At 30.0% G+C, this 13,968-nt stretch overlaps 1 protein-coding gene across 1 annotated transcript; it reads left to right on the top strand.

The window, feature by feature from the left end:
- Positions 1–1,920: 1,920 nt before the first annotated feature.
- LOC100165302 lies at positions 1,921–10,521 on the top strand. The gene is made up of 5 exons (XM_001952458.5): positions 1,921–2,376; positions 2,588–2,755; positions 3,004–3,096; positions 6,934–7,132; positions 9,777–10,521. Exons 1-5 carry the CDS (start codon positions 2,265–2,267, stop codon positions 10,039–10,041), a joined length of 837 nt encoding a protein of 278 aa, XP_001952493.2. The 5' UTR covers positions 1,921–2,264; the 3' UTR covers positions 10,042–10,521.
- The last annotated feature ends 3,447 nt before the right edge of the window (positions 10,522–13,968 follow it).

Here is a 13,968-nt window from a genome sequence, read left to right as displayed (position 1 = left end):
TTTAAATATATTTTCTTATAAGAAACTGTACAATTTAATAAAAATAATAATAATTAATAACAATGGTAGGTAATCGTAAATATTTTAAAGCAACTGTGTATGAGAATTTATATTTATGGTAATTTAAAATGTTGGGGAATACATTGATTTATCAGCTGCAGCATATAATATGACCTTATGGGCGCATGTAAACTCCGCCACAAGAACCTTTTTTTAGTGTAAGCTCCGCCAGGAAAATAAAACAGGTAAAATTGGGTTCATGTAAACTCCGCCAGTGAAAAAAATGAAGTAACAGTATACACTATACAACTAATATAATAAGCAGATTATTATTAAAAAAAAGAATCATAATTTTATAGCAATTATTATCCTTATTAATTAACCAAAGTATATACCAAATATACCAAATATACCAAAGTATATAAAAAACTTAAAAATCAAAATAATAAATGTTCGAACAAATCATACAAATTGCAATGGCCAGTATGATGTTACAAAATAAAGATAGACAATTGTGATAACTAATAATCAAAAAATAATATGTAAGTATATTATGTTATTAGGTATGACATAATATGTTATAATAGGTACTTATAATATTTTGAACTGTAAACTAAAATTACGAGATACAATTAATAGATATTATAACTATTTAGTATTTATAGCTTTTTCTAACACAATAATTTCATTTTCATTTTTAATTTTTGAGTTTACTTACTAGAGAAATATCATTTAGTTTTGTATAAGGAAGGCCTAATTAATACTGGCGGAGTTTCCATATACCCATTACAGGTAAGAAAATAAAACTGGCGGAGTTTACATTAAACCTTTTCATTACCTTTTTATCTGACCGGTATTCTGGCGGAGTTTACAATCGCCCGACCTTATAGCTGCAACAAAGTATGTGCACGCACCTATATTCAGTGATGTACACACAGGGTGTTCAACCCTCCCCTACCTGATATTTTTTTTTACTATTTGTATATTATAGTCATATAGTATAAAAATAAATAAAATTTAAAAAAATGATAGTATAAAAATTGCGGGTAAGTAGATGTCACTTTGCTGTACAATAGGGTTAATGTATAATGGATTCTATTAAATTTGAATTCAATGATATAATATCATTATATAAGAAAAACGATTCTGAGCGGAGACGGTTTATCAGTCTGATGGATATTTTATATTGTTATTATTTATTATATCATGTAAGTTGAATTAATATTATAATGTTATAATTTTTTATTCGTTTCTATAGTGATAAACAGGACGTTAAAAATTAAAATCCCATTTTTACCGTTTTTTCGTAATTTTTCGTAATTTTTCGGTGGTTTTTCCCGTGGCATTAAATAACTATTGAGAAAATCGAAAAATGACCTTTCTAAAGTACCATCTTGATCCAATTTGTTAAAAGATAAGCACTCCTTCTGGTAGAAATTTTGTATACAGGATATATATAAAAAAAAAAATAAACACCATGGTTGACTCCGCTCAGAATCTAAAATGTTTTGTTATACATAATACATAATAATATCAGGTATATGTATAATTTTTTTTATATAACCCCTCCAATTGAAAATATCTGTGTACCCCACTGGGCCTGTGGCCATAATATATTATTATAGATGACTAACGTCATTATAACAGACGTATACTACAGATCTTGTCATGGCTATATAATATGTAAATATACCTATACATAATATACATTATAATGTTAATACACCATTCAAGTACACGGGGAAAGTCGAGGTGGTAAATTATACACAGCGAGTATACCTCTGGCCCGGGTACGTAGAAAGCGAGGCGGGCGTAGCCGCGCGGGCGTCCGCGAGAAAGCGAAATTTTTGGTCGATGCACTCGCTCCGGACGAGTGTAATACGTACGTCCATTGTTGTTGTTGTCGCCGCCGCCGCCGTCGCGTGCACGGAAGACCTGTCGCCGCCGTCTCATACCTGAAAAGAAAGTGGTAAACCGGTGGGGGGAAGAAATAGTGGGTGACCCGTTGACCCGCTGCGGGTATAGTATCGTTTAGCGACCGCCGCCGCAGACAGAACGGGATCGACTGCGTGTTGGACGTGTTTTTTTTTGTATCGTTGTTGTTATTATTATTGTTGTTGTTGTTATTGTTGTGCTCGTTGTTGGTGTATTCACATCATAATCGTCACCTTACCGTCGTCGTATTATTATCGTCGCCGTCCACGTGCCGTCGTCGTGTGCATAATAACGTAGTCATACCAAACGCCGTATACGCACGAGTCGTGATGGAACACCGTCGTCGTCCAGCTAGTACGTGGTGGTGCGCTTTGGCCGCAATGGCGTGCACCGTCGCAGCGTGTTCGGGCGCCAACGTACCGCCGTCGTCTACCGTTACGGGTGAGTGAGCGCGAGGCGAAAACAAAATGTCGCGCGTTTATACGACGTGACTTTGTGCAGACAGAAAGTTAGAGAGATAGAATGAGAGAGACAGAGAGAGAGAGAGAGAGAGAGTGAGAGAGAGAGAAAACATCGCACCACGAATAATATTATTAAATATGTCGTCTTCGGTGGTTTTTGTTTTCGTTTGTTTTTGGGCTACCCATTCCAGACCTGTTGTGGACCGGACTGGAAGGCGTTATCCAGCAGAGGAGCGGGTTAAAAGCCGAGGCGAAACAAGTGCCGGAAAAACGATGCGAGTGCCAAAGCCCGGAGCTCAAGTCGTGCGTGTGCTGCCTGAGGATGAGTCTGCCGTTCCTGGACTTGACCACGTCTCCGGGTAAGTAACAACGATGCAGTTTCCTGATATTTTTATCGCGTCGAAAATCGTTATAATGTTATTATATAGTGCACCGCATAATGTTGTGCACCGTTCATAATGTTAGGACTGCACTATATTATAATGTATTATATAACGACACTATATCGTCAACGACGTCTTTCGCACGCGACCATAGTTTTTCCGATTTATTATCATTATTTTTAAGACCACGGTCGTTTTGTACGTTTATTTTTTTCCATGCACAGGCTGTGTCAAGTTCAAGTACGTGCCGGACATCGAGTCGATAGCCGTGAACGTGACTTACGGAAAAGGCAACGTCCAAAACGGTGTCATCAAGGGTAAGCCTATATCATGTCCATCTAATATAATAATATTATATTATTGATAATAATATATTATCATAAAATCATCCATGTACAATCGCATCACGTCCTTTCGTTACGTATAAATGTATAATAGTTATATTATTATAACCTCCTAACCGGTAGCGTGACCCGTCGTACAAAAAAAATCGTATAATATAATCATTAGTTCCGTCGTTCGATTGTATCCTGTCGATTTCCCGGACACGCCATCGCGCGTTGGATTCGGCAGCAATCCGATGACAAAAAATTACTGTGTTGTATGACAATGTTATGCATATTGTGCCTTGTGCTATAGGCGTGACGGTGACGCATAGTCACTTTTTCCGTGTAGGCTGCATGTCAGAAACGTTTACTATCTCAGAAAAGATATGTAGACTACGACATTATTGTATACTATACTGAAATCCCTATTAACACTGTCGTGACATTGACAATGACACGTGAAATCGAAATCGACGACGGTTGTGTTTATACAATGAGAATACAACGACTACGGTTCTTTAAATTACTTTTTAATATAACGGTAAATGAACACGAATCATATTTTTTTTTCATCTATATTACATAAGAAACTATTACCTGTAGTATATTCATAGATACTTGACGCGGTATATAATCGACATCGAAAACTCCTTAGATTATTAATCTTACCTGTGATTATGTTTTACGATAATTATCAATATTATGGTTATAATAGCTGTTACAAGAGCACAATTTACATTTCATGAATACCTACATGTTTTTTTTTGAGAGAGAGAGTTGGAAATTTTTGTGCACCTATAATAATTAAAAAAGTTCATTATTCCTAGTACACTTAATAAATCGGCTTTTTATAGACACAAATCGCAGTGGGTGGTTAACACCCCTCCCCCATACTTCTAGTTAGCCCTCTCGGCTTATTGTATATTTTTGAATGAGAAAAAATATTTTTAAGGCTTTGATCTAATAAAAAAAAATTTAAAAAATTATTACCAAAAGAAAAATAAATGTGTTTGATGCCCAGTGAATATGGAGTACATCATATTTTATTGACTATTGTAAGGTGATATAATTTTCAATGAAGATGTAATACAATATGCTTGTATAAATAATTAATTTCTTACATAATCCATGAATTATTATTAACAAGTGAAAAGGTATTGTGCTATAAAATGTTGGCAGTTAAAAATTGTGCACAAGTTATATTTTAAATAGTGAATATCCGAATCATTATATTTTATTTAAAGTAGCTATAATATTATTACCAATACCCTGCGAATACATTTCTCTGTCATCCACAGAATAAAAAATAGAACGAGTAATTTATAATGAAAATTATATTTTTATAATACATTTACAAAAAAAAAACATACGGACAAAGTTATTAAGATGTGGTTTTTAAATATTATAAAACAACAATTGTATTCAGTAAATAATTAGATTACAAGTTCACGCATGCGTTATGTAAAAATATTTAAGATGGAGATGGAAATAACAATACATGTTCTTAACAATATTAACTTCTACAACTAAATATATTTTAAAAATTATTACTAAACATTATTATTTATACTAATGTAGACAAACTAAAATGAATTTACTTTTGTACAAACTTGCAAACCATCGCAATACTCCAATTAGTTACCTTATATTATATATTATAATATAATTGATAGTTTAAACATTTATATTGTGATATACATATTCACACAATGTTTTCTAGTATTTACGTGATGAAGTTAATAATATTGTTATTAATAATTAGTATGTTATAAGCTAGGTACAACTTATAACTAACAAACAATTGATATTCTTGAACACCTATCGACTTACAAAAAAATGTAAATTCTTGACTACAGATTTGAAACTAAACTTATTAGTGTCTAAACTTAAGTGTCCAAATATTAAAATTGTATAGGTGTACTACATTAGGTGCATCGTGTACAATACTACAATATAACTTTCGTTTCAATCGGATAACAATAATATAGTTTTTAATTTTGTAAAATGTTACATGAAATAGAGGTAATATTAATGCACCATGAAAATAGTTTTTAATAGGTACGTTCTTTTACTAGGTATATCTAATAGTTGATTAATATTTATGACATTTTTTTTATTTACGTGTTTTTTAAAATATGTCAATTTTCACGAAATAATATCCGGTTAGATTAGATTTGCAATGATTTATAAGATATTCGTATATATTAAAATCAGGAAATAGCGGTAAGTACTTTAGTAACGGTCCGTTATAATTTAAAGAAAACAGTTTGGTATCTATATTTTTACACTTTCAAATGCAATTTGTATGCATTTAAGCCATTTATTTTGTATCGGCTTGATGGATAAATATTATTGCCATTTGAACATCTAATAAAGATTATAAAATTATTTCATCATTTAAAGTACATAAAATAAGGGGTTATGATCCCTTAAAAATTATAGTTAATCTCCCCCCTCACCATACGCAGGTCATATTTGTATAATTAATTGTACAACTGCCAATTTTTTTAGCAATTTGAAATATATAATTGTAACGAATAAAGTATATTTAAAGATTTAATATGAGCCTAAATTGATTTCCAATCTGTATTAGGTATCTATAAATAAAAGGTAACCAATTGAATTTGTAATTTAAACATTTTACTCATAAACTTAACCTAACCACCTCCCTCCCCCTACCAGCTGAAATAGTTATTTTTACAAACTCAAAACCCTCCCCCTCCCACCATTTTATGGACATTAGCTTATATTATATACAGATTAATACATTCAATAGCATGATGGCACCTATACCAATTATTTTAGTTCACTAGTAAGTAGTAGGTACATTTTGAATTCGCGTATAATATTCATGATTATATATAATGCATGCATTTAAGATTCAATTAATTTTCTTGATGCTTTTCTTGTTAAATACAATTTTACCATATAGTATAATATAAGTACCTACCTTTACTCTGTATATTATATCCATAAATAATTTTAAAACATCAACAACGTTCAAAGATTACGAGTAACTAATTAAATTTTTAATTAAAAATAAAATCAACCTGCTGTATTTGTAGTTTGTACAATACTTAAACTGATTTTATCATTTAAAATTTTAATGCAAAATATTAAGCTTTAAATTCTTAAGATTAAGTGTTTTATCATAGATATAAAAATTAAATCTTGGTTTATCAATACAATTCAATGGGTTGTTTTAATAACTGTATGATGATTAAATTATTGATGTATAAAAAGTCATAATCATTAATATATAATATGCACAATAAATGTATTCATTATATTATAATACAATTATTAAATTATTTGTAACATGAAATAAATAGTGCTAGGTATCTAAAGTATTTAAGATATATTTTCTCCAAGACTAATCGACCGTGAAAATGAACATATTTCATGCTAACAATAGAAATGTAATTGACCGAAACCTTTATAGGTGCTTCTGAAGAAATTGTTCGATCTAGTTCCTAGTACACTATCAACTTTCATTTTTATTTAAGTTATTTTATACCTTTGTTTTTATTCATCAGTTGCCATTTATATCATTAATTAAAGCCAGTCTGTTATATTGTTTTTGTATTGTGGTGATGATAGTTTTATAAAATCACGAATTTTTGCGGCATTTTTCGACCGTCATAGTACACACAAACTCACAAAAACAATTTTCAAAGAAAGTTATTTTTATAATACATTTTACATGTTATGATATAGGTATAATAAAACTTTTTTCGACATCTGATTATTTTAACAAACATCTATGGCCTATGTACTAATTGACCGTATATACCTTCAGAACGTTACGTCTCGATTTGTATGTCACAGGAAATAACCCAGAACCCGTGTGCATGGACGTGCTGGTCGGATTCGGTCAACTGTGCGCTCGATTCGTGGGTAACTCGTCTACACCAAAAGACTTTGACGGTTGTCTAAAGTTAGAAGCTACCTTATTAAATGAAGTGCAGAACTCCATTCCCATGGGATGCTTTAAAATGGACCAAAATCGATTAATCTTCAACTCTACGTAAGTATATATTATATTATTCCAATAAAACTTCAACACGTCATAAGTTCATTTTTTTCTCAATTTATAAAAAATGTGAAAGTGAATTAAAATTGTTTGGCCAAAGATATTATATCGATCAAATAAGTTTTGAGTTTAAAATAGGTATACACACATTTTTGAACACAGCTGTTAAAAATTGGCTATAACTTGTAATATCATTTTTGTTAGTACAACTCACATAACAAATAATTAGGATACCTACTTATAATTGCATAGTTTTTCAAATTAAGCCTAAATAATATTCGACACATATACTATGAAATACGTAATAATTCAATTATAAAAAATATTAGTATAACTATATAGGTACCTACCTATAAGTATAAAATACTTTTACAATAATTACATTTTGATTTATTTTATGATCCTATATAATGAGTTCCTTGAATTAATCATAATTACCATAGGTACACACTTAACGCATTTTTTGAATAATTTATTGTAAATAAATAAAAATAACATCATATTTAGCTTATTCAAAAATTACAACTTGTATGCTATTTTATTATACTAAATATGATATTTATATAAATATTTAAGTATATAGATAAAATATATTACTAAAAAGTACAATTTAAATATACCTAACTAATACATTTTTTCTGTCACAATCATAGCATTTTAAATTTTTATTTTTATATGATATATTTAAAGTCCACTCTGTTAAGAACAATACCTAAGTAAACGTAAAAGTAAAACTTTTTATAGAAGAAGCTACCCATCAGTGATACTATCTACCTGTACATAATAATATAGTTTTAAAAAAACGTATAAATATATAATTATTATGTTATAAATTAAAATTCTTATACTTAGCTATTGAATGAAAAAAAATGTATTTATATTATTTATTATGAATAAGAAACTGATGATTAATGCTTAAGAATTATTTTCAAATAATTAATAAACTGTTGTGCACTCAATGCTACGTGTTTAATATATTAATAATATAAATTAATTTTTAACGACAATTCACGACTTTTTGTTGTCGTTGCTAGATGTAACAAACACTTGACACATCAAATATTGTCAGTGACAAAATAAAATAATTTTCATTCTTTTAAAAAAAAGTTAGTTATAAGTAATTAATATAAGACGTTAATATTCTAGTATAATATAACTGGGAATGGACACAGATAGATGGCGATGTGATTGTTGGACCACGACAAACATAATAATATGCCGAGTGCATAATATGCGCTCAATCTGGGAGACTAGACATCTAATTCTGTCATACCGTAGGAAAAAACTGGTATTTATATTAAATGTGTCAAACGCCGCGTGCTTGCTGACGGTTGAAAGTCTACAGGAACGTGACTAGAAGATGGGTTATACGATAAAAGGATGTGTTAATAGAGTGATACGAGACATGCAGTTCAATAGGTACGTGATTAGTATCGATTCGATGTACCTATCATAATAATTTATATTCATATCGATATGACGATAATATCACTATGATACTATAGAACAAAGTAATAGTTCCCATTACTTAGCCACCGTGGATTTACTACTATTCAACGAGGTAGGACGTTATTTTCGGATTCTTTTAATCAATCGATTGAAATCATACATTTTTTTTCTACTAATCATAACATTGGAATTGTCCTTAAAATGCGTTTAAAATATCGTATATTTATTAGGTACCATTAAAATTAATTTACACATCATACAATAAAGTAACCATACATCAACTCATATTTTGTTACTTAGGTTTAGGTACTCACTGTTTTGTGCACAGACTTTCTCTGAACAAAATTATTAGTAGGTGTAGGTATAAAATCATTAGGTATTGTATTTAAGAAGTTTTTCAGTGGATATTTATAATTATTACCTAGGTAACTAATATATATCAGGATGTCTCATAGTGTTTGTATACTCACACACAACCAACCAGTATATAATTTAATACTTTTAACTAAAATTATTCTTTTATATTTAGTTAATTATTAATTATTATTTATTTATGTAACACGTATACGTTTATCCAATTCAATAATAACAGAATTTTAATCTTTATCATACAATTGTAATGAATGGGAAATGTAGCCTCTTAGTTTAAGATTTTATAGGATTATATTAAAATCGTAATAATATCAAAACAATTTATACAATAAAGATAAGGTTTATGTAATTATGTAAACCTCTTAATGAAATATTTTCTTACAAATTCGTTGAGTAATTAGCTCTCAGTTAAACAATTTATTTTTAGTTAATTACCTATCAGTAATCTTCTAGCAGTTAATATTAGTAGAGCCCACGATAATTCCTCATTGGCACTACAAAAAGTTATACAATTTTTGAAAATGTACAAGGTTTAATACCCGTCCAAAAATTAAATTTTAAGTCCACCAGTCATAATATGCTCGGGTGCCTAAAACGATTATAGTCGTATTATGTTGCTCGAAATTGCAATGACCAGATAGGGTTTTATTTATAAAATACCTTGAAATGCTGCTCATGAAATAATACTGTGACGTCTCCATTGCATCGGTATTTATTTACTCGAGCCTCAAAGTGGCCGCAAAATTTGAAAATCAACTTAGTGTTTGGTTTTTTCCATATTTTTCACGGTTTTTCCCGTTGTGTTTGTACAATATAGAGTAGTCGATGTGCCGGAAGAGCAGTCCAGCAACAGTACGGAATCTGGTGAAGAAGAAGAAGAGGGCGCGGAAGAGGGTGAGGAAGAAGGTGTAGACCCCAACGAAGAGGCGCTCATACAGGCGTTTGAACAGACGGCCGTGCAGGGCGTCACTTGGCTGGTGCACGCCATGGGACTGAACTTGAACCAGTCGACAAACGCCGGAACCACCGCTGCCTCGAACGCACCGACTGGCCAACAACCACCCACGCCCGCGAACGTTTGATTATAAAATATGACACCAAACTGACATATTATTATTGTTTATCATTTTGCTTTTAGGGGTCGTGCCTATGAGACCTCGTCATCCCAACGCCCACAAACCTATATTTATTTGTATTATTATTATTTTTATTTTTTATTATTATTATTATTATTATTACTATATATTTGGTAGTTTTTGCGCGTCCCACATCATTGCTTTCAATCGTATAATAATGGTAATATATGCTATCTCAGGATTATATTAACATAATAATATTATTTGAATGCATATATAAATGAGGACGAACAAATATCACATTTCGCAACAACGGTTTCCTATGAGCTTTAATTTTATGTTTTTAGGTGTACTATTAAATTATTTGTTTACGGTATATAATATATTATATGATGCTAATTTATTACAATATTATGTTTTACTTGAAATGATTATATTTCAGTAAACAGTATTATAAGGTTATAAATAAACGATTAAAATGTAATCAATATGCATATCCACTATGTTTTTTTTTACTACCTACTCGTAACCGGTGACCACGCTCAGTATATACTATATTGCATTAATGAATTATACTTTGTATCTATAGAAGTATGAGTATATTACAAAGCTTAACTGTACATATCATACGGTTCTAGGAAATCATAATTTATTGCATTAGAACGAAGCAAGATGAAAGAGGGCTATTTATATTTTGAAATTGAATAATCTGAATAACAATATTACTGCTGGTTAAAATCAATACCTAAACGACTACTTAATATTATTCCTAATAACACAATCTGCACATAATAACAGGTCCTGTGCATTTAGATCCATAATAGTCAAAAAATGTCTCTCTATACATAATTTGAATAAAAATGAACATCTCGGAAGTCAGATATTAACATCAGAAATCAGAAGTAAATATTTTGTAGGACTGAAAGATATTCTAAACTAAATACTAAATAACTAACTAATTTACAGCAATATACAACCCAAATTATGTAATTTGTCTATATTTATCAGCTATAGTGTAAGAAGGCATCCTGTAGTAACGTGAAACTAAAGGAAATTTGAATAGTTCCCATTTCCTACTCCCCCTTCCCAAAAATTTATATCCACTAGCACTTCCAAAAATAGTCTTTGTTTCATTATAAGGGTTAACTATAATAAAAAATTAATAACTATATAAGTAATTTAGTATTTTGATATGAAAAAAACAATGGGCTACAATTTTACCCCGCGTATGTGAATGTGGTATCAATAACCACGCGAGTGGAGATGAGTTAAAACCCCAAGTACGCAGCAGGTACCTATACAACAGAACGGGTCTAATATACGTGATAGTATACGTTTGTAGCCGACTGAAAAATGTTTCAATATTATGTTAATCATAATAAAAAATTTAAAAGAATAAGATTGACGAGCATTCATGTTTATTATTATTTTGCGAAGTAGCAAAAATTATCAATATTTTCAGCCATGACAAAAACGAAATTAATAAAAAAAATTATTATCAATATTATTGGTATATATAATGTTATCTATATACTTTTCTAAACTGAACTATTTTTTTCATTCTCTACTGAGACTCATATATTTGTAAAAAAATTCTTATTTGGTTAGATTTTGAATAGGTAACTATAACACATATACAAAAAAACACCCATGTAATTTCTGCTGAGTAAACACGATTTAAAAATGTTGAACATATCACACAAAAGATCTGTTCACATATTCCCTACATACCTACATATACTGATAAACAAACTTCATACTTGTATTTTTTACTCAATATATATTTTGAATACGTCATGACTGTCGCATACTACATTATACATACTTATAGATAAACTCTCAGAAGACCTAGGCACAAAACTTACTACACGCGTCATATTGGAATCCTAGTGGAGTTAGGGGGCATTTAAAATTTTATCTTTATAGAAAGTATTTTTGTTTTTATCTTGATATACTTTTAAAAATTTTAAATGTACCAAGTACCTATTGTATGAGGATTTAATACGTTCTTGCTAGTAATTAGTATGTGTTATAAGTTATAACATTATTATAAATTAGCACATTTTCAAAATAAACATAAATTCATACAAATAACGAGCTAAATATTCCCGTAAAAATGTTTTAGTATATCCCTAATAAAGGAGAGTAGACAACGTTAATGTTATTAATTGGCTTAATATTGTCTACACTGTAACACTTTTAAATGTTATAACTTACAATTAATCATAAACTATCATAGTTGATTATAATAGTCATTCTATACATGCACGATCTTTAGGTAAAGTTGAATATTTTTGAAATTCAAAAATATTTTCAAACTTGCATCAATCTTGTACAAAATTAATTATTTTTTTTTATCAACCACAATCTGTTTGTTATGAAAATAAATGTTATAATACTGGTACAGTGGTACCTATATTATTATAATTTATAACTTATAAGATAATAAGAAGAGGATAAAAAATATAATTATTGCTTAATAAGATACATTTCTTCACAGAGCAGCTATCAGAAAAAAAACAAGTTTATAATCGTTTATTTTTTTACAGTGACACTCATATTACCAGTTTACCGTTATTTAAAGCCAGTGGCTAGTACTGTAGACTTAACTACCTAGTAAACTAGGGGGTTATTGATATAGTACGCGAAACAGAATTTTAATAACAATGTTATGCTATCAACTAACGGAACAGAAACAGCTGACAAACTACGCAATATTATTATTTTCCAAATATATTATAATAATGTAGATAAAATATAAATATCTACATCAGTTCTTTTTCTCCTTCTCGATATTGATTCGCATTATATCAGTTGTATTAAGATAATTATTTATTTATATTAAACAATAGGATGTACAATGCGTACTAATAATTAAAATAGTCTCGATTATGTACTAATAAATAGTAATAACTAATAATGCACCGATTGGCTGTAATAGAGAACGAGTATGCGACCTTCACGATGAGAATCATTAAAATAGAAGCACTAAAACGTAAACTCAACTCAATGATAATATGCATATTATTATTCTGAATTCCGTAGTGTATGTTTGACGTCTATACATTAAGGGGCCGCAACGCGCCAACATAATATTATTTTGTTTCCTCTGTCTATCTCGTACCAACAAATGTACTTATTCCGTACAATTCCACAATTACGATTCTCTGGCACCGTTTAGGGAACAGGAACATATTTTACGTTTTACGAAAAAAAGTATGTTTTCTGTACATTAGCCGCTAGTTAGTACCTAATATTTTAATTTTTTTTTTATCGAGACAAGCGTGTTTTAATGCCTACTGAATTTTTCTTATTTTTAACCATTAAAATAACTTCTTTTAAGAGGATATCAGCGCACTATTTTTTTTCTCAGTGTGGCCCACGAGCAACACTGACAAAACGCATTCACGCAAAATCATTTATTTTCAACTTTTTGAGCAATCTCAGAGTAAAATCACTCATTACAAAAATTATAGAGAACAATTTTTTTGAGGGTATAACATCGATTTTTTGTAATAGGTAATTTAATTTTAAGTCTACTTAAAAATCATAAAAATTATTTTATATTTTTATGTGACCGCATTTTATGTATGTTGCGCATGGGTCTGAGAGAGAAAACAAATATTGAAATAAGTTTTAAGCACCTTTGTTGCTGTATTACGCGTTAGACAGACAGAGAAAACATATATGTTGATGTGGTGGCCACTTAAACTTCATAGTGTGAGACTCACACTGTGAGTGTACATTTAAGTGGGTATCTGCGCATTACAATAACATAACGTTATATTTAAATTTCAATATTATGTTACACAACAAATCGTTTTCACATAATTGTATTATACTGTCATACAATATAATACCTAGTATGTAGATTGTAGAGTAGAACAAGGTACCTACTTATAGTTTTTAAGAAGACGTCGCACCCGCATGTGT

Source organism: Acyrthosiphon pisum, chromosome A1 (assembly GCF_005508785.2).
Source record: "Acyrthosiphon pisum isolate AL4f chromosome A1, pea_aphid_22Mar2018_4r6ur, whole genome shotgun sequence".
NCBI classification, from domain to species: Eukaryota; Metazoa; Arthropoda; class Insecta; order Hemiptera; family Aphididae; genus Acyrthosiphon; species Acyrthosiphon pisum.
This window is presented reverse-complemented; position numbering and strand designations above follow the sequence as displayed.